This window comes from Thermobia domestica, chromosome 2 (genome assembly GCF_964235325.1).
Source record: "Thermobia domestica chromosome 2, izTheDome1.hap1.1, whole genome shotgun sequence".
NCBI classification, from domain to species: Eukaryota; Metazoa; Arthropoda; class Insecta; order Zygentoma; family Lepismatidae; genus Thermobia; species Thermobia domestica.
The window spans coordinates 166,449,314-166,472,799 of record NC_137455.1 but is presented as its reverse complement, the minus strand read 5'-3'; the positions used below and the strand labels follow the sequence as shown (position 1 = coordinate 166,472,799).

Here is a 23,486-nt window from a genome sequence, read left to right as displayed (position 1 = left end):
ATGTCTTTGAAGTAACCAAAAACCGACAAGGGGATACAATTTCCTAGGAAATTATTACCCCCCTACCAAATCTTCGGATTTAAAGCAATCTTCCCCAAAGTGATTGTGTCTGTTAAGAGATACTATGGAGTGGTATCAATTTATAATAAAACATTTGAGTTTGTCTTTGAAGTAACCAATAACCGACAGGAGGGTAATAATATCCTAGGAAATTTTTATCCCCCTACGAAATCTTCGGATTTAAAGCCATATTGCCCAAACTGACTTTTTCAGTTAAGAGATACTACGGAGTGGTATCAATTTATAATATAACATACTACGGAGTGGTATCAATTTATAATATAACATTTGAGTTTGTCTTTGAAGTTAGGGGTGCGCACGAGACAAGATTTGTGGCTGTCTCGTCTCGAAAATGTGCTGTGAAAGTGATGTCTCGACTCGAAAAATGTATATTTCTCTACTGGAAGAACCGTGTCTCGACTCGAATTTTGTCAGGAAAATCCTGTCTCGACTCGTCTCGTGCGTATCCCTATTTGAAGTAATCAATAACCGACAGGGGGAAATAATTTCCTAGGAAATTATTACCCCCTACCAAATCTTCGAATTTAAAGCGATCTTGCCCAAAGTGAGTGCATACACTGAGAGATCACATTCAATGATATGAATTTTTATGTGACTTCTGATTTTTCCTTTGAAATTACCATTAACCGACAAGAGGGGAGGGGTAAAATTTTCCAGGGGTAAAAAATCTCTGTGACACCGGCACTGGTTTTGTTAACAAAGTGTACAAATATATGTCGAGTCACCAAATGTTAGAGCCTCCGGACCAGGTGGTCTCCCCACATTAGAACGCCGCTGTATCGTACATTTAATTTGAAGCGGTATCTTTTGTTCAATATACGTTTAGTTTTTTTTATTATTTTCAAAATATTTGTATAATTCAGAATAATAATAATAATGAATGTCTTAAAATTAATTACCTACGACAATTGCTTTAGCTGAAATGAAAAAAGACGATGCAAACAAAGCTTTTATGAATTCATTCTTAAAGAGTTTACCCCAGTGAAATTCATAATTGTATTCCGAAATTCCAATACGTAACGAAAGTAAACTTCGTGTGATTTTTTAAAAAAGGATTACGAGGTTGGACAATAAAGTAATGAGACTGAAGATTTTCCTGCCTATAGTGGCAACTCTGCAGCCTGCTACCGCAGGCAATATATGACATTGGTGCTTCCCCACCGCAACCAAAAGTCGCACGTATTTGCAATGTTTCAATCAGAAGTAGCAGCTTGAAGAGTGATGTCCACCGCCTCCTCGATTCACTTAGAGGGAGCGGACGGATGTAGAAGGCAGTGGTGATGTCATGTGTTTGCTCCTCGTCACAACAATGGAAATATTGTGCACAGTAATGCCATCTCTTTCTGTGTGAAATGTTGTGAGAATACAGCTATAACGAACGGAAAGCTTCAACAGGCTTTTGGAAACGAGGTTTTATCAAGGACACAAGTATTTCGTTAGCACAAAATGTTTTTTTGAAGGCAGAACCATGTCGGAGATGAACACTGCAGTGGGCGACCATGAACAGCACGAACAGATGACAATACAGCCAAGGTGAGTGAATTTGTGCTAATTGGTCGAAAATTAAAAGTGAAAATGAATAAACTGAACATTATTCGGGAAACTGTTCAGTCGCCTCATGTTGACTGACAATCTAAGAATGAAAAGAATTGTGCCAAAATGATTCCCAGAAATCTCACACAGCAACATAAAGGTCAACGGAGGACTGTGGCTGTGTTGGAATAAGTGAAACTGAACAAGAACTATTGAACCGAGCTATCACTGCTGATGAATGTTGGTTTCCTCAGTACGATCCCGAGACGGACCATCAAAGTTTGCAATGGTGTTCGAAAAAATCGTCAAGACGGTAGTGAGACGTCGAAGTGAGACGGTATGCGGTGGTATGCCATACTGTCTCTGGTTTTTCAGTAATGGGGACATACCGTCTCTGGTTTTTCAGTGATCAAGACAATATTTAAATAACAGGTAAGTTGAGCCAAATCATAATAAAAACATATCGCCTCTGTTTTTTTTTTTTTTTTTTCACTTCGAAGACTGGTCAAGACTAAAGAAAGTCGAAGTCGAAGGTGAAATGCATGCTCGCTAATATCTTCTTTGACTCCATAGGTATTATGCACAAAGAGTGGCTACCTTTAGGACAGATAGTAAATCAACATTATTGCAAATTCTCAAAAGTCTTCGAAAACGGTCCGTCATATTCGTCCAGACATTACTGAAAATTACAGACATTACTTTGAAGGTGATACAATTATAGTTGGTTAAAAATGTAAATAAATGTTTTTTTTTTTTGTTTTTAACCAGTCTCGTGGATCATGGCTGTAAAGCCACTTGTAGCTTTTGTTTTAGTTCTTATTCTTTTTAAGTATTGAACATTGTAATGGATAAGCCACTTTTATCAATAATAGTGCAAATACTTCAAATGGAATATTTAGAGATCAAAATCACTTGGTTGGGAAGGAAGAAAATAAAGACATATATGAGGTGTATGTCAAAATATGGTAACTCAGTTTTAAGACATTGTGAGATGATGAGACTTTTATTAGAATCGATATAGAAAAAGCAGACAAAATCGGTTCTTTCTTCTGCAATCTTTTGGCCTATGGCCTGGTTTTTAACTCTGAGATACTCAACTTTGCCATCCAACAGGTTATGGTTTCAAGTTCACGGAAATGACTTAATCTCATTTCTTTTCTTAAAAAAAAGGAGTTACGCCATTTTACCATCCAACACCTCATGTGTTCCACATTTCTTTTCAAACATAGAAATAGATGTTTCCTTACGTAAATATCTTAGTTCATTTATTCTTTAACTTTTCGAAAATTAACTAAAGATCATTCCTTCACTGTGCGTGATGCTTAAACGTCGGCGATGAGTATATAACCATTGCAACCTCAGTATGTTAGAGTTTACATTTGTTTGGAACTAATCGTAAACTAAGAATATCAAAAATATTGGCGGAAATACGTATATACTCTTTGGTCCATTCATAGTTGGAGCAAAGCGAGTGTTAGCAAGCGGTTTTACATTCTTCCTCTTGAAGTACGTATTGTACATTTCAGTCCTACGTTTCCACCAGGATAATCGGTGGCCAGATTTTACTTCCAAAACCTCAATTGAGGTTTATGTCTTTAAGTACAGACCTAGCTTCCAGTCATTCACATCACTAAGTAATGTCATTAATAATTATATTATAATGTAGTAGTTTAAGTTATAATTTTAAAAATAAGACTGATACTCTTTTAGTGAGTTTTAGCTATCAGTTTTCGAAATTAAGATATCATAAAATACATAACAATGTGATCACAGTAGCAAATGTCTATTTTAATTTGGAGTTGAACTTTTTTAAAAAAAATTCATACCAATTAACAAAAGAACATCTACAAAATATTGTAAAAAGATGTTATCAGCTGGCCACAATATTGATCTCTACTGATGAATATCATTTACTACAAATTTTCGAAATGATGTGGAATAGTAGATTAATATGAAACTTTCACAAAATATCGTGAAATAAATTGAGAAAACAATGCAAAATTTCTCATAGCTAAGATTCTATCATCTTTATTCTACCATGATCAACAATAAATGTTATACCATTTTCATACAGTGCCATATTCTATGACATTTCTCGGATATTGATAGAGCTCCCAAACTTCTAAACTGAAAAATCGGAACACTTTATACGAAAATATACAATATATTCATAGTTATGCAATTGTTCTTGCTAAAATATTACAATAAATTAAATAATAGGTCAATAGTCACGAAAAGTGAGTAACAGAGATTAGATTATTTCCATCAGTTGAGTGTCAATGACTAATAGTAGCAGTTTTTTTTTTTTTTTCTAATGTTGCACGATTTTCTCGAGGGAGACCGGGTCATTTGGAAACTTGAGCAATTCTGGGGAAGAAGATTATGTAAATCTGGGACTGTCTCGATCCTGATTAAACCGTGGGGTCTGCTGGCCATACAAACAGAACATGCTCTGTTGCGTAAGATTTTTCACAGTATTTCTTGGCTCGATTGAAGAGCTGTATGATTATGAGAACGAGGCAATTGCGAAGAAAAAGATAAAGAAAAATGGCATGCCAAAGATACGAAGTGAGACTTAGAAGTTTGTGCTGTTAATATGTATTCTCTGTCAAGAAAGTTTATGTATGTTTTCCGCGGGAGAGTATCTTGCCCATTGCTGCTATGAAAATAAAATACTACACATTGCCCCATATCATTTCGCCAGTAGCTTCCTATTTGTTCATCAGTTAAAACAGTATTCCTGGTAATCGTGTTGCTTTCTCGTGCATTCTACGAAAAACAGAGTCAACACAATAAAAACGAAACAAAAAAATGTACAGTGCGATGTAAAGTGCTTGGACTCTTTCGACAAATCACTCACTGTAGCGCTTTCCGTGTAACCAGGTATTGATGGTGTAATCGGTAACATCGTGGGCTCAAGTTCATAGGTCCTCAGATCGATTCCCCGTGAAGAAGCCCTTTTTATTTTCTTTACAATAATAGACGTTTTTTAAACTATCCAGTCATTCGAGAATAGGAAATTGTGTAGAAACACATTTCACTTTGGTATTAACATTATCGCGAAGAAATATGACTGACCATTTCTTGTAGTTCAAACAGTAGACAATAAAATAGCGATTAATGTTTTTCGGTCTTTTTATAAACAATGTCCAGTGTATTGTCGTCGGCAGAGCTCTACACTACACTGTAGACATTAAAGTCGCAAGTTTCTGAGGAAAACAGTGTCCACTTATTATTATTATTATTATTATTATTATTATTATTATTATTATTATTATTATTATTATTATTATTATTATTATTATTATTATTAGAATGACAAAATAATGAAAGAAAAGACACATAGTCGAAGCTATTGATAGGAACAGAAGAGGTACACTTTATGTCAGATTATTTTTAGGTTTACACTTGAACGTAATAATATAATTACATTTATGGATTGACAAATAGAATTATTATTTTATGAGAACAAGAAATGGAGTATAAATATGTGTTAGCTGGTAGCATTAATGAATTTTGTTTTGCCCTTCTTCTAGATAGATTGAGTTGATTTTGAGTTTAACGTCCCTTTCAGTAGCAAGGCTATATGAGATGATACCTACTGATTAACGTGGAGTCCCAACCACATGAGCTGTTGCCGAGAATTGAACCCTGGTCCTTTTCTAGATTGGAAGGTGAGGTCACACCTTGAATAGAATCCTTCTTGTGACTAAAATTGTAAGTTTGTCACTATTAGTAATTTGTGTTTTTCCTTTAATGCTTTATCAACGTTGCATGTAGCGTTGAAGCTAATAACAACTTGTTAGCGAAATCACGTGTAAAATTTGAAGACCAAGTTAGTTGTGTAAATTCGCACGCAGGTTGAGGTGTCAGGGTAATGTGCGTATGTCTCTTGAACAAAGAAATCAGTTTCTCTGCTCTGGCCATCCTTTCTCGTAGAGTATTCGATAGTAAGGTTGTCTGAAGATCTTCTAGTCCACGGATGGATTCCCGCGCTCGCAGAACCATTTTTATTTCTTCAACACAAGTAGAGAAGGGGAAAAAAAGAAAAGGAATCAAGACGCATGAAGTTAAGAGCTAACAAGTAAGACCGAACCAAAGGTATGGGTCATTATGTCATTTGTTTAAAGAAACAATAAAGTAGAAGAAAGTTGTTTTGTCTAAGAATGGAGTATAAATAAAGGAAGAAACTACACTTCTGTCCAGAATTTCTGTCGCATGCCTTTCAAAATTACATAAATAGAAATAACTCTCTTTCTTATGATAGAAAATGTTAAATGTCTTCTTACAAATATACAGAAAAAGGAAACCACATATTTCCAAAAAAATCTGTAAAAGCTTAAGAAATAAGGAAGTTATAATTAATAAAATAAATCTCCGAAATTCATTGCCAAATTCTGAGTTCCATTTTCCTAAGTGTGGTAAACGCGCGGCGAAATTTTCAGAAAGAGATTGAATTTTATGCTTTATTAGAAATACAGCGTAATTCTTTCATAATGTTAGTTACTATACATATTACACAGCTCTAATAATAATATATATTAAACATTCTAATAATAATAATAATAATAATAATAATAATAATAATAATAATAATAATAATAATAATAATAGAGTAGTAAATGAACACTGTTTTCCTCAGAGACTTGCGACTTTAGTGTCTACAGTGTAGAGCTCTGCCGACGACAATACACTGGACATTGTTTATAAAAAGACCGAAAAACATTATTCGCTAACTTATTGTCTACGGTTTGAACTGCAAGAAATGGTCATACTTCTTCGCGATAATGTGAATACAAAAGTAAAATGTGTTTCTACACAATTTCCTATTCTCGAATGACTGGATAGTTAAAAAAAAGTCTATTATTATAAAGAAAATAAAAAGGACTTCTTCACGGGGAAATCGATCTGAGGACTCTGTGAACTTGAGCCCACGATGTTACCGATTACACCATCAATACCTGGTTACACGGAAAGCGCTACATTGAGTGATTTGTCGAAAGAGTACAAACACCTTACATCGCATTGTATTTTTTTCTTGTTTCTTTTTTTATTGTATTCACTCCATGTTTTTCATAGAATGCACGAAAAAGCAAATACATTTTTCGTCACGATGCCCAAGAATCTGTTTTACCTGATGAGCAAATAGTAAGCTACTGGCGAAATGATATGGGGCAATGTGTAGTATTTTATTTTCATAGCACCAGTGGAAAGATCTATCCCGCGGAAAACATGCATAAACTTTCTTGACAGAGAATACGTCCTTCCATCATTTATACTCTGCACCATAATTCTTGAACGGTTGCGAATTTTTAAATTCTGTCTTTGCAATAGATAGAGCAATTATGTCGGTCGTGTTCATTAATGGAGTTAATTCGTTAATATATCGGTGACAATAATGGTGGTTGTATATAGTCATTATCCAATACAGTAAACAAATCGTTGAATTCTTCTTCTTCTTCTCTTTTGCAATAGATAGCTAGAGCGATTATCAGAATCGAGTTTATTAGTGAAGTCAATCCGTTTAATCTAGTCAACCAATCAACTACTTCGCGTTACACTCCGAGAGCAAAGATTGCGCTCTTCTGTAGTATTTTGTTTCTTACACGTCACGAGATGATGCTAATGAGACTGCTACCGTGTTGAAGGTCCATTGTTTTTCAGTTATGTCGCGGCATATTTGTCACGAGAAAATGTACAGAAAATGTTTCCATGTTAAACAGGCTTAATGTAACATCTTGAACATTCGCCCAACGGAGATCGGGTCATTTTTGAGCCATATATGTTTTATTGTAACTTTTCTCCTATTTCTTCCTTTTTCCGGACATTGGCTTAAGTATGCTTCATTTAACCTGCGCACCATGCAGTAGCATTTCTATTACCCTAGCATTCTTTATTTGCCAACCACAAATAAACAATTCTATGTCTGGGTCTTGAATGACCCAGTCTTCGCTGTTTACATGGAGGATATTTTATTTGTCTTGTCTACCTCACGCTGTCCGATTGGTCGTTTTCACAGTTATCTGAACCATCACCGGTGACAAGGATTGGAATGAAATTTCGAATAGCATATACCACACACATTCACCGGAAAAAATAGTGACGACGCTAGAAGGAGAAATGGGCGAGAGCCCCGGTGGCATCGTCCGCTCTCCTGTGATTGCCCTCCAGACAAGAAATACAAAAATTATTTTCGGTGTACAAAAAAGATAGCTGCCCGCAAAATGTATCTGTCCACTCGCTTGCTCCCCTCATGAAATAAAGCTGTTGTCTTCACTGACCATGAGACACAAACAACTCATGCTTTTGACAGCAGGTTTTATAATAAAATTTTTAATGTGGAATTGATTTAGCAACTTGGTATTTCTTATATAATTTTTGCAAACTTTTTTCTAAAAAAAAATATTTAATTAAAGCTTAAATTACTACAAAAATTTAATAATGACACACATTGATCAACAATAATTTTTGAAACACTTAAATCCAACAATAAATAACTTAAAATTAATACATAACAATAAAGATAAATTTTAATTTGCATGAAGAATGTTCAGTAAATTTGAATCAATATTTAGGTAGACAAACGTACTTTTCTGTAGTTGTCTCATTTTGAATGTAAAAGCACTTCATTCCCTTGTGTGGTTGTTTCTGAAGCAACAGTTATGGACGCAGCAGTTCCATTGGCACTTGAGTTTTCACTATATAAACCTGTATCACCAAAATCTAATCCAAATAAACTAGTAATAAAATAGAAACCTTTGTTTGCAGTTTCACTGACTGTTTCCAAAAGAGCTTGTTCCACTGGTGTCAAACTTAATGTTGAATTCAGTAAGGCTGCTTCATCAGTTATGGACGATTCTGTTGATTCTTCCTCGGTGTTTGCATTTTCCTGCTTTTCTGCTTCGATTTGTGTGGCATTTACAGGTGGATCAAATGTCATTCCGTGTGGACCCATACGGAAGCACCCAAAATGGTATTCAAGTTGAGGATCCCTTAACAACAGAGCCTCGAACTGCAAACACCCTTTTACTCCCTCCGAAGTTGGAGACAAATCTCTGAATCTTGCACACACTTGAGCTAAATCAGTTAGAAGGTTTAAACAGGCAGGGTCTGGGTTTGAACCTGTGTAATAAAAATATTATTAAAAAATAATATTGAAACTAGTTTATTGGCGATGTATCAGAACATGACATGCAAATAAATATAATGATTTTGTTCAATGCGTTAGTCTTTGCTAAGAAAACAATATGCTACTCTATTAAAGAGAAACGTCTTAGTTTGTGGCTAACGCTAATTTTAACAATAAACAGTTACGCTAATAAATATTACCACCTACGCTGCATAACTAACGCCAATAGAGATCGCTAGCCTCTAGACAGTTTGCCGATTCAAAACTACCGTGAAGATTTAACTGAAATTTAAAAGCTATATTGTTTCAATTTAACTATTTCAAAATAGGGCAAGGACCGAAATCAGATTTGCATTTGAGCATTAAAATTTGTGAATTTTTACTCTTACAGTAATACAGGGTTTGTCCGTAAAGTAATGAAGCTTGCCGCCGCGCGGCGCTCCAGTCGCCAGCAGCGCGCTCCTCAGCGTGACGGGGAATTTGTGGTGGTGGTGGGGGTCTACACGCGTAGCTCAAAACCTGTTTTTTTTAGTTTTTGTCCAGGCAGAAAACGCGAAAAATGGAACTTTCACTATAGCGCTATGCGATTAAGTTTTGCTTTCACCTGGGAAAAACCGTTTTCGACACGCTTGGTTTGATCAAGGAAGCTTACAATGACGACGCCCTATCAAAGGCCCAGGTTTACCAGCGGTTCAGTGAATTCAAGAGTGATCTGGAGATCGTTAAGACTTGGATCGATCTGGACGCCCTTCAACGAGTGATTTGGACAAAAATGTGGCCAAAGTGAAAAATCTACTGGACTCCGGCCGTTGTTTGAGTGTAAGATTAATCGCTGACGACCTCAACATGTGCAAAACAACAGCCCACCCGCCTTCGTTGTTACCGCTTACCAGGCCCGGATAGGGGTTTCAACTTTGCCACAGTCACCGTATAGCTCCGTGTGAGCCCATCAGACTTTTCTCTGTCCCAAAGTTCAAGACAAACCTGAAAGGTTACCGTTCCGACGATGTTCCCGCCATCCAGCGACAGGGGCGGTATCGACCCCTAACGAGGCTATTTTGAAGAATTTTTACAATATGTACCGATTGGATCAATAAATTCCTTTTACCAGACCCAGTCTCATTACTTTACCGACAAATTCTAAAGGTTTAATTGAAACTTAAACTGTAGCTCTATTGTTTCAATTTGTTCATTTCAAAATGAATAGTGATGATACCAGACAAAAATGTATTTTGCTGTTTATATTTAAGACAATGACCTTAACCATTTACCATATTTGAGACTAATATTTATGAAACCGCGTGTTGGTTGGTGGGTAAACTTAAAACGAAAAAAAGGAGTTAAATATAAACAATTAAAGCTTTTAATTGAGCACAATTTTAGCCTATATTGTACAGCAGGCCGAAGCCTTGAAACAATCAAGTTGAAATAGAAAGCCAAAGAAAATAGATGATGTCATATGCTTCTGTTAACAGCAATCTATACCTATATTGAGCAGAGGTTTTTCAGTCTCTGGACATCTGGATGGGCATGAGCCATCAACTGTTACCAGTAGTCGTTGTGTAAAAACACTGGCGTACGCAGGATTTTTTCCGGAAGGGGTTAGAATTTTAAAATGCACAGTACATACTACATAGTTAAACTTCACTTAAGCCTTTATCATAATGTGCTTAAAAAAATCTTTTATCTAGCTAAGGAAAGAAGTCGTGTGAGCAAGAAATATTTCGGATATCGGACAATTTATAAAAACCATTCTGATGGTATAACCAGTAAGAAAATATCGATATATATGTATGTATGTATCTCACAGTAATATTTCTGTACAAATAGATCTGTCGAATTAAGTATATATCATGGACAGGCCCGCAACTAGACACAGAAGTTTGGGTGGGCCATGAATAAGATAGGGGGGCTAAGTCATTAAATATTCTCTTACAAATATCTAAATTGTGATTATTGTATTAATAATAGCATTTTGTATTGAGGTCTGGAGGGGCCATGAAAAGTTTAGGAGGGCAGGCCCCCTGGCTCCCCTCTAGTTGCGGACCTGATCGTGGACAATTAATATTGCCTGTTTTCTTTATAGAAATATTGTAATTGTGTTCTTCAACGACACACTAAAAGTTCCTACTTATCCTACTTGTGCCAAGGCCGCCATCTTGGAGAAAAATGTCGGACAAAGAAGCATTTTTATACGGTTTTTGGATTTCTCAAAAACGTTTAACTTTACAAAGAAAATTCACTAGGCCTATATCAATTTGAAAGAGTAGATAATTTCCTTTCAAATACATTTTTAAGATTTCCCCCAGGACTTATCATTATCCGGAAATGATATTCACTTTCCGGAAGATTACGAGAATTATCACTTTTATCGGAATATTCAAATATTTTCAAGAATAATGACCATTATTCATCTCCAAATAAATTTTTATTATGAAAGGTAAAGTTTACTATAGTTCTTGTTTCTTCACGATCGGTTGAGTTTTCCCCTTTTGAACTACCTCTACTACTAAAGCTATATTTTCTGTTTCGCAAAATTATTTTTAATGAAAACACAAATGTTATTTATTTCGCCCTTCAAAGTGTTCATACATCCTGTTGTTACTATAACTCTTATATACAAAAGAGACCCAAGAATTACACTTCCTTCTCAAAAATTGAAATTTTTAAATGTGGTCACATAGCCCAGAAATGTTACTAGCAAGAGACACCCACGAACTTGAACAGGAGAAACTGGATGAAATTTCTACAGTTAACTAACTTCAGGCCACTGAATCCAGTGGTGATAGTCGTTTCCAAGCAAAACTAAGCAGTGAAGCAGTGGCGGCGACAGTTAGTGGAGTATGTGCCAATTTTCTAGACAAGGTATGAGAAGAAACGGGAAAATTGAGACGCTTAATGCAGCAAATATGATTAACGATTGAGTCTACTATAAGTAGAGTCTCATGTGACTGCGTTACGTTAATCACAGTGTTACCAACTCATTGAAAATCTTGTGTGAAAGTGGTAATGGAAGAAAGTGGCACAATAATGCGATGTATTGTAATACATAAAGAACCCAACACATTATTCGGGAATCAGGCCATTCATGTTATAAAACCGTGTTACTAACTTCATAAAATATAATGATGATGAAGTATTGTATTCTGTCCGAAGGCAGGTCTTTACCCGAAGGTCCCTGGGCAAGGTGAACCCATGATGGTTTGCCATTGCCTCCCATGGGATGATGATGTCCCAGGACGGGATCTATGGTTTAAAGTAGGATCCGAACGGGTCTAGGATGTTTTGGTGTAGGACGTTTTGGTGTAGGATGTTTCGGTGTAGGATGTTTCGGAGTAGGACGTTTCGGTGTACGGATGTTTGGGTGTACGGACGTTTCGGTGTAAGGACGTTTCGGTGTATAGCCTAATATTTGATTGCATTAATCATATGCTTGTAATGAACAGTCATGAAGTGTCATAGTGTAGTCACTCTGCAATAGTGTAAACTGATTAACATTGTTATTGAGTCTCATTGTTATTGAGACAATGATAATACAACACCAATCCATTCGTAACAATAATTTCGATTCAGAAGTGTCCATAGGCGAGTTTTATAGAATAATAATCAAATCTAATTCATAAATAAAATTTACTGCAAAGTATTCAGCATCATTTCTAAATAGAAATAAATATATTGCACAAAGTTCCTGAGACACAGTAATAATATACACAAACTTAATAATACCTCAAAGGAATTTTGTTGAAAAAATTAAAATTACATAGAATCACTCAACTCAGAATCTAAAATTGTCAATTCCTTTTAAGACTGTAATTACATCATCAGATTTGAAATTTTCACAAACGTTACTCAGTCTCTTCGTAACATCGGCGTATTTTTTATTTGTTCTGACTTCATGTCCGCCAATTAATTTATTTGTTCCATTTGAAAATTTCCTCTCAAAGATTGTGCAGCATTTTGAGATTTGTGCTCAGTTATTGAGTAATAAAGTGTGTGTGGTGTACACAATGTTTATGATCACACACTTTTTTACTATATATCATTACCGTAAAAACGTTTTCCCAATCAATTCATAATTATAACATTTGAAGATACAAGAAGTTCTGACATAGAGTGAAGCGAGGGGACTCACTATAAATAAATAACCCCTGCCAATTACAGCAGCATTTAATTTTTATTTTATTTATTAATTTATATTTTCTACTTCATGAATTTATTTCTCCCTAACGAATAATTTTCATTTTGAAGAGTGGACGTTTCGGTGTAAACATTGGAATTTTACACCGAACCAGCCTCACACCTAAACGTCCTTACAGCGAGACATCCGTACACCGAAACATCCTACACCGAAACATCCTACACCAAAACGTCCTACACCGAGACATCCTACACCGAAACAGCCGTATTCCTACAGTTTATCGGTATAATTCATTAACACTCTGTGTACACATATATAAATAAGATCATTTAATTTACCTTGATTGACTATTTTTTTCTTTATAAGCAACAAATATAATTTGCAATATATAATATAATATAATATAATTTCTCTATGCAATTCACCTTGACGGGAACTACAGTACAAACATTCACTTTCTTATTAGACTTCCAAACTATGCTATACATAAGTATCAGATGTCTTATAGAAGGACATGTCAGTCTGTTATTTAAAAAAAAAAATAAATAAATAAAAATAAAAATAAAAATGGTAAAACTTATCGAGAAGTAGTTTTCTGAAACCCATTGAGTAGCCTAAAAATAGGTCCCATCTCATCCGTTAGCCCTCTTTTCAAACCTGAAGTGGTAGAAACTAACCATTTCCAGTTTTCAATATTGATTGCTATAGAACTAAAACGGTATAATAGATATAAGGTTGACAACTGGCCGATATTTTACCGGTAGGGTTAGAGATATTGCTACTAATTTAATTACGGTAGACCTGTATCATAGATTATTTGTGATGAAGTACTGGCAATCTCATTTTTCAGAGTTGGCAACCTTAATTGGATAGGGACAAGGATTTTTTTAAAAAATCAATTCAGTATCTGAAGAAAAAATAATATCTTCACCCGCATCTCTCTACTAAAACCAGAAGTGGAAGAGATGTCTATAGATTTCCGATTAAGCTCGCGAAGAATATGTTCCATTTCTAACTTTATTTCTTTAGTGGAAAACCACTTGGCGTTTGAGTATTAATATTCATATAGCAAAAGGGGTAAGAGACAACTAGAAATGTTTTTTTTTCTTTCTTTAAATATGGCTTCAGCGTCCCAAAAATATGTTCCGTCTTCAACCTTATTCCTGCATGGTATTACAATTGGAAGTTATGTTGTAGATCCGCTGCAACCACTTTCAGTTTTAAGTTCGCATAGTTTGGAAATCCACTATAATTTCACAATGTGGAGCGAAACTCACTTGTTATTATCGTTAAAAGTTCCTTTGTTAATAAAGCTATAATTAAGCGTAATACATACCTTTAACAACTTGACTGTGAAGAACACTCTTCCCGTAAGATACATTTACCGCCATCCCTTCCTCCGGTGAGATGTAAGCCATTCGAACACAACCTGAAAATAGAACAAAACAATGTGACTTATTAAAGAAGAGGCAGTTTCCTTGTTTACGCATTTAGAAAAAGGAAAACTAAAAACCAAATGACAATATCTAAATTTTATCTTCAAAGCAGTAGATATTGTTTACAGCCGCGCAATTGCAATTTTTGTTCGTTGTTTATGACTCGACGCACGGTATCATAATCAACTGGTTGAAAAATTGAGCATAGACGAACAATATATCAATTATCCTCGCCAGTGTATTTGCTAGTGCTTTCTTAATACCAGTCCTGCTCTGGTATTGTTTTTATGTTATACGGGATGTTACCCAACATTTCCGAGTTTTAATTCCTCCCAAACTAGCAGTAGTACGAACTCCTCCGCCTCTTAACGTGCGTGAAATGATCCTTATGGACAGCAGGTTTGCAATGCATGATATTTGTAATAAAGCTGGATTTTCACGGGGATAGTCAATGCCTTCTAGCGGAGGAACTAAACACGGAACGAATTGCAGCGAAATTTATTCCTTATCTTTCGAACGATGATCAACGAGACTATCGGGTTCAGGTCAAGAAACAACATGAATAGCCGTGTGCACAAAGTTTAGACGAGCGTTCACTCAAACGCGTTCAACATAAAACTTTCAAGTTTAAATGTGGTTCCAGCACTTTTGTTGCACCATTGAAAGTCGAAGTCCAGTACATCTCGTTTAAGTAAACTTCGGTCAATTTGTAAAATCGACTCTGATTGGTTGTCGTCTTTTATCTCTAATCTTCGTTTAACAAAGTAACAAATGAAGAAAGCATACCGCGTGCCGGTCTTTTCGACTTTCGAGATTGTGTGCATAGAGTTGTGAGTAGTATAATTTCAGTGATCGTAATTGTGATGGAAAAAATAATGAAACTACTAGCAAAAAACTTTTCCGAACACGAGGAATGTATTGTAATTTCGTTTGTGGAAAAATACAAAGACATTATTGAATGCAAACAGAACGAAGTTTAAACCCCCAATTTCAGCCGTTCATGCTAAAACCAAGTTTATCCATCATTTGACCGAGACTTAACCTTGAACGTTATTGGTGCAACAGACATTTTCACCGAGCTTGCTTGTGACCCTCGTTCAACAGTTCAACTTCGTTGGTGCACATGGCCACAAGACTATTCCCCATCCAATCTACTCCTCCGTTCTAACCCTTGTGACTTGTACCTCTTCCAATTGAATGGGCGACGTTTTAACACCATTGGAGACATCCAAACCGAATCGCAACAGTTCTTGAACACGCTACAGCCAGCAAACTTACACCAGTTTCCAACAATTGAAAGAAGGCTGGAATCGTTATATGCAGGCCCGAGGTGACAACTTGAAGGTGACTGTCGAAATTATAATTTAAGGTAAGTTTTCTAGTTTTTATGAGCAAAATCCTCGGAAGTTATGTATAGCATTTCGTATTATAAATTGTAAAATAATAATACGTAGAGACCTTTCTTTAATATTGTAGATTTATTTTTCAAAACTCCTTGATATACTCTCATGTGTCTATGGGATTCAAAACACAGAAAGAAAATAAGCGTATCCTATGTTTACCTCAAGCTTTTTCTACGAGCCATCGTATCAGAACGTTCACCGCATTTTCCACATTATGTTCAACTATTGTTTTTCCCAGCGATCCCATAAAATTTTTAATGACTCATTAAACTAAACGAGTTGTCTCATTATGGTCACTGAAAACAATGCTAATTTTAACTATAGTTGCAGTATCTAGAGTATATGTGAATGATAGTTTTTTCTTCTTTTTAAAAGGTATATTACTATCAACGATCTTTTTTATTTTTTTGAAAAGATCAAGCAGCTATAGTAAAACAGTAGCTCCCCCCCCAAAAAAAAAGTATGGATGTCATGTTATTATATCATCCGTATCTTCACATAGAGGAGTCAAACAAATGGTCGATTTAAAAAGTCGAATCATTTCAAATGCATGTTATTCTTCGCCGTGGCAGTGTGAAATTTCTTCTTAAGAGTGTAACCTTGAGCTACAATGATTTTTTAAAGATTTTTTTTTTCCGTGCAAACATCCAATGTTTCTCACGCCTTAATTTTCTCGCTACACATATCGACTGGGAATAGTTGCACTTTAGTCATATGTTCTCTCTCATCATATAGGTATACATTTTGCCATGATTGGGAGATCTCTCGCCGTAAACTTGGATGCAATATTGAAAGATAATCCTGAGCTAAACTTTTGTTTTGATGTAGAAATTCCTCATTTTCATACAGTTGACCAACTCTAGTAGTAATATTTTTCTCCTTATTTCTTATTTCCCCCTCCATAGTATAATTTACAAAGCCCTTCAAAATGAAATCTCTTTCCAACTATGTTCTTGCAGTTACTTTTCATTCTCGAATATTGTTCTTTTCTCATTGACTACTTCCTACATTTTTGCTTGATTTTTCGTTTCTCTCAGCTACGTTTCATCGTTCTTCTCTAAATCATTTCGAGGACCTCTAATCAGTTTTAATCGCTTTCTCCGTCTAATGTTTCGTTTCTGTTACGTATAATGGTCCTTTGCAAGACGAGAAATATGTATCATATTAGGAAAAAATTATAATAATAACTTGTTTAAAAATGCAATATTTTTGTTTTAATTACGATTCATTCTGTATTTTGTTCGCTGATTTTGAGATTTAGAAAATACTCAGGCATCGAGATATAATTGTCGAACAACATGGCAGAGACCAGGGGCACACCCACAGGGGATGCACCAGGTTCCAGACCCTCCCTTCAAACTTTCCTTACTTAACATACATTTATCACTTTGTCAATAAAACAAAGTGTATAAATACTTGTTTAACACGGAAATGATTGATATAGTATGAAAATTTAATCTTACACTTTATCTGTAAGATCTTTCTCTTATAAAAAACAATCTACTTCTATTATTTTTTTTCTGAAGATATAGATGGAAGTATATTACAATTATTTATCGTCTTTTCGGGTGCAGAATAATATCCGTCCAATGCTACATAGACGTAGTGGCTTGTAATATTGGACCCTTACCCCCACTCAAAGCTTGGACCCCTCCCAACTAAAATTTCTGGGTGCGCGCCTGACAGTGAGAAATTCTTCTATTAAGGATACTGTTATATGTTTCCATTATACTTGCAATAGCAGGAAGAATCTAACAATACATGACCGTAAATCCTTCCCACCAGGCCCGCAACCCAGTCACAGAGGTTTTTGTTTTTTTTTTTTGGGGGGGGGAATGAATATGTTAGGGGGCCCAAGCCATTAAACATTCTCTTACCAATAGCTAAATTGTGTTTTTTTGTATTAATAATAGTATTTTGTGTTAAGGTCTGGAGGGGCCACGAAAAGTTTTTTTTGGGGGGAGACCCCCCCTCTGGTTGCGGACCTGCTTCCCACCAAGAAAGGTTTGAAATCGACAAACTTATACTATAACAGAAGAGATTTACAATATCATCAATTAGTATACCGTAAAGCAGTGATTGCGAAACTACGGCCCGCAGGCCACATGTAGCACCATGAAAGATTCTATTTAGCTAGCGACATGATCCATAATCTGACGAATGTAAAGAAGAATAGGATTAGAAACAAACTGACAGATAGGCATTTAACTTTCCTTCTGAGAGAATTAGTGCATCTCAGTTAGAACCAGATTATGAGAAACTGGTTTAGATATACAAGAATTTTGTGTAAGTAAAATACTTTGTTGCTTTTAATCAATTATAAAGGCCCACCTAAATTTTTTCTTTGACCCTCTCTTAAAAAAGTTTGCTCATCTGTCGTAATAGATAAACCCTATGTTACTCATGACGTAGATAGAATCGTGATGAAATCGGTAAAACATCATGAAATTTTATCTAATTATACTTATAGTCAATTTTTAATTTTCATCTTTACATGTGATTGACTGAATGTTTCTATATGCAGTGTCTTATCCAGTCTTCTCGATTTCAAGGGGAAACCTAAAGCTCCATGGGGTAGCCACGTTCATCACCTAGATGCTATAGTTATTTATATCTTCAATGTGGTCCCGCATAGCGTAGTCACAGCGCTCTCACTTTTGATACTAGCGGTCTCGGGTCTGATTCCCTATAGGGACACTTGCTCGAAAAAGTACAGAAGTTTCTTCAGGCTAGCGATCTTGAGTGAGGTTTTCCTGGGCTTTTGTTATTCACATGAGGTAAATGCTGGGATGGTACCTAACAATGGTTTCAGGTAGATTCTTTCCTTCTCCATTTTTCCCTTCTTTCCTATTTAGAGGGTAGTGTGATTGCCGAGGGAGGTTACCCATCATACGGGACACGCTAACATGGCCATAGATGCCAAGCCCAGAAATCTATTTCGTAATCCAAACTTATATCTTTTTTTAAAAAATAGGAAGAATTCTTGAACTTCGGGAGGAATTACTCCCTAGTATATCTGGATAAAATATTTTCTATATGAATGGTAAAAATTACATATAATTTCTGAATATCGATTCCCTGCAAACAAACGAAAAGCATTGTTGATTGTAACATGATGCCACAGTTATGCCTGCAGGAGACGTATGGTTAATGAAAGTGAAAATGACAGACTTGGTAGAATGAGAATGTGGGAAGAAACCTCAAGAAAACTCACAGATGCGATATTGTTCACCACAATCTTACATAGTCTAGGTTCGAACCAGAGGCTCTTTGTATAGAGGTCAGCGCTCTACCACTTAGCCTTTCTAATCAATCTCTGATTTTGTACACAAAGTGGTGATAGTGTCTTGTGTAAACTAAACATTTCCGTAATAAAGAAAGAAGATAATCAATATCATTGTGAAAGGCACGTGGTGTTGGATTAGTTTTTCTAACTAGGCGAACAAGTAACATACAATACACTGCATGCATACATTTGCTAAGGCAAGTAAACTGCAAACATTTTGATTTTTACAAATCAAATGTGAATGCAAATTGATGTTGAGAAAATGACAGAACTATATTTAAATTTTCCATTTATGTATTTATGATAATTACGCAAGATGATCTAGTCACTGTTCGTTAGATTTAGACTCCTTTAGAAGTCCATTTTCACGTTATTCGAATATAAATGTCGTGCTTTTGATCTTGCATTTGTTTTCAATGCAGACTTATTTAAAATTGTGGGATTAACTTAAGGATGCCTTTAGGTTTGGAAACTTATTCCTTGTATGTTGGATGTAGTTATTTCTGAATGAACACTCTTACTTACCAGGTCCTCCCAAATCAATGAGAGTGAAGTTGAAATCCACGCAACATATGCAGCTTCCACCTCTGCAGTGGCATTTGCTTGGAGCTGTTCCATTTGGCGAATTAAGGTGCTCATCTACTGTCTCACGAAGTTCAGTATGCAACTGGGTCACCAGGAGATCTATGGTCACAAAAGAGAAATAATACTTCATTCATTCATTCAGAACTCTCTTCGCGGTAATAAAAGGAAACTTTCTCCTTCCGAAACGTGAAAGTGCTCCTACAGAGAGAGAAAGCAAGGCTCACCTTTTGCAAATACATAGAGTCGAAACGTTATTAATCATAATTCAAGTCCATAAGAGGAATTGGGTGTGGGACATCAAATTGAAAGTTGCTGTGACCGACTTGTAAAAAGGCATTTTGAGTGCTTGGCAATTTTTCACAAATTAGCTTTGGACGAAATTAATTAATTACAACTATAATTGTGCAATTACATTTTGTAACGTGTAAAAAATACGTAAGTAATGAATTAATATTTACATTAACTTAATGAAAAGTGTTATAAGTGTTTTCTATAAGAGAAAGAATAACGTTCGAGTATTTCATTGGGGAAAAATATTTAGTGGTTTAGCTTCATCAGCCAATAATAGTAATTATAACATGATACAGGCAATATTTGAAATTATTTTAAAATTTTTAGATGGAGAATAACGTGCTGGAAATGCGTTATTACAGCAAATCAATGGATGAAGTATATCACTGGCAATTAATTTGCCGCAATAACTGGAGTAAATTTAGTTTTAAAAATTTTCTCTTTTATTCGTACATTTTGGTATGCTTAATTTAAGGGTGCGAAAATTATAAATTAAATTGGTTGTGGTCCTTCTAACGATATTTTCACCCTGTGAAGCTCATTAAACCTCTCGTCATTCTGAGCTATGCCCAGACAATAATTTGAGGAAGCTAATTTCTTCGCATTAATTCACTTACTACTAAATATTAGAAAAAACAATTTTGAAAATAGTAAAAAATGAAATGAAATCTTTAAGTTTTACGTACCACGGTTATGCCGGTTAGGCTAAAGGAGACGGTGATGATGAGAAATGGATGAAATGGTGGAATGAAGAAAGTGGGAGGAAACGGGAGAACCCCGAGAAAACTCACAAGCACGATGTTTGTCAACCACAAAGTCTACACAGTGCGGGCTGGGATCAAACCAGGGACTTCAAGCACCGCTCCGCTCTACCACTGAGCCACCGCGCCCCCCATTGAAAATAGTAAAATTAATAACTTCATCATTGATGTTTAGTGACTCGTATCGCATTCTTAGTTACACCTAGCAATTTTCATTAGTCGCTATTATTCAATGAGCGAAATCCTAATTTATTTAATGAGTAATACTCAGGCCTTGTCTTTTTAGATATTCATAGAACTGCAATACATGCAATGTGAATGAAAGGAAAGTTTGTACCTTCATCGCTGGATGGATTCAAAGTACTGTAAACAGTTGTTATTTTTGACATGACAATAACTTTGTACGAAGTACGAAGGATAGTACGAAGGAGAGTGATATAAAAACTCGAAAACTCCCAAAATTCTCAAGTTTATTATGGATAAAGAGGTATTTTAAATCAGTTTCAAATCTTTCTTACTTTTCTTTTTTACAGATCACCCGAAGTTATATTTCTGAATCCGCCCTTGATTATGATAATGGATTCTTAGTAGCGTCTTGGGGGGCGCGGTGGCTCAGTGGTAGAGCGTTCACCTCTGGTGCTTGGGGTCCCGGGTTCGATCCCAGCAAGTGAACTTTGTGGTGGACAAACACCGTGCTCGTGGGTTTTCTCGGGGTTCTCCCGTTTCCTCCCACTTTCTTCATTCCACCATTTCACTCATCTCTCATCATCACCGTCTACTTTAGCCTAACCGGCATAACCGTGGGACGTTAAACTTAAAGATTTCATTTCATTTCTTAGTAGCGTCTTATATTCATAATCATTATAAGTGGAAACACAAAATTGTGCATGTTTCTGTATGTGTCTGTATTATTTCTTCTAAACTTTAAAATGTATCATAGTATGCACATAATTGAATATAGCATACTGATTTACTTTTTTTTTTTTTTTAATCATGATATCAGTTGACATCACGGTCTATCTAGGGGAGAATATACAGGTTCAGAATCGCCCTTGATATTCTGAAGTTTGAATATTTTAAATTTTTGTTTTAAGTAGTTTCTTTTTAAACAATTTATTCTTTTATTGTACTAATCTTTTATAATATATAAATAGTATTTATCGCTCTTTCGATATTAAGATTTGAAGCAAGACGAAATGTTCAGTTCTTTGTGAAGCACTTGTTAAGCTTTAATGTTTACCCTACCTAATGATAATTGTCTCTAGAAACAGAGAAAATTAATCCATAACGGTCTTCAGTATGATTAAATTTAAATTTGAGCTTAAATGAAAATTAATACATTTACATTTGATTTATTTTTAAGTTTTACGCCCTACATTTCTGCCATTTAGGCTAAAGGGAACGATGAGAAATGAATCATGTCAACGAAATGAATTCTAAAAGAACACTGCATAGCATCCATCCCTTGGTAACGACTATTATTATGGTCTAAGGAAGTTGAGACGCCAGAACATAAACTAACCATACAGGCATAAACCAGGTTCGGTATAACTGGAAATAACGATCCATTTCATAGAGGCTTCAAATTCGATTGTGGATTGACTATAACGTTATTTCTGGGAGTTTGCCACACAATGTTAGGCAATCAAGTAAAGCTTAATATGACATCAACAAGATCTTCCTAGTGACCGAGTGATAGCCTCTCACTCGTTATCAGTGAACGTTCCAAGTTTGATCCTCTGTAGATATCTTTATATTGGATCTCATATGCAACTGTAGATATACGTTTCACAAATCCTCACAAATCAATTACTTCTGAATCAAGATTAAATAAGATGGGATTAACAAAGAATCCTAATCACATTATTTCAATCGAGATTCGAATATAGGTATATGTCACAAAAAGTGTGATTGCAGCTATTTGGTTACTACGACACTAATTGAATATACCTATATTCGATTTTAATTTAAATATCTCAAACAACATTAATTTAGTTTCATGAGTTACTTATTGTCTTAAAATGTTCATGTACCATAGATGTAAACTAAGCAGAAATCCGGTAGTATGATACACTAGAGAAGAGGGTCCGAGTTTGATTTCAGATTAGGATAGCCTAAGGTTTTTAAAATATTTAACTTAAAGCTTAATTACTAAACTGTATGAATTGCTTATTCAATGATCATAGAAATCAATGTAAATAACAAAATTACAAATAAACATTGATTATGTTTATTAAGTTTAAAAATTTTACTCCCATAATGCAATTAATAGTGAATAACGAACTTACATATTATCAGTATAGAAAATATGACCAAGTTATGCATAAAGTATAAGTATCTATGTCGTACTTACCTACAATCCCGGCTGAAACAATTGATACAATTACGGCAGTGAACAAGACCAAAGGAAACACATTGCGTGCCATCCCGAAAACATCTGACGACATGCTGAGGGCAAAGCAAACTTCAAAACTTGTCCCGGCATACTTTCTAAGAGGATGAAAAAAGGAAAAAAAGACCTGCTGACCGACATATTAAACAGTTCCACTCTCTCCACTCCTATTCAATAATTGTTGTTTGTAACTTTCAGATGAATCACAGTATCAACTAAACAAGCCGTACTCATTCCATGTTACAGGTACTTGCTTCCTCCTTCTTACTCCTCTTCTCTTTTCTTTTATTCTTATTTTAATCGGGGCGTTTCCTTTGAAGAAATGTTTTTTTCATGTATCATCCGTTCGTTAACCTGTTGTCATGCATGTGAGATACTTAAAATCTCTTCATAGTGCATCCTAGTGGGAGTAAAAGGAGTTTAAGATGTTGCTGCTGCAGTGTAATGTTGA

At 35.4% G+C, this 23,486-nt stretch overlaps 1 protein-coding gene across 1 annotated transcript; it reads right to left on the bottom strand.

Annotated features, from left to right (window-relative positions):
- Positions 1 to 8,023: 8,023 nt before the first annotated feature.
- On the bottom strand, positions 8,024 to 23,153 carry LOC145679774 (uncharacterized). Its single transcript, XM_081750331.1, has 4 exons — positions 22,997 to 23,153; positions 19,532 to 19,690; positions 14,218 to 14,310; positions 8,024 to 8,736 (listed from the first exon to the last, which is right to left on the bottom strand). Exons 1-4 carry the CDS (start codon positions 23,088 to 23,090, stop codon positions 8,219 to 8,221), a joined length of 864 nt encoding a protein of 287 aa, XP_081606457.1. The 5' UTR covers positions 23,091 to 23,153; the 3' UTR covers positions 8,024 to 8,218.
- Positions 23,154 to 23,486: the final 333 nt, after the last annotated feature.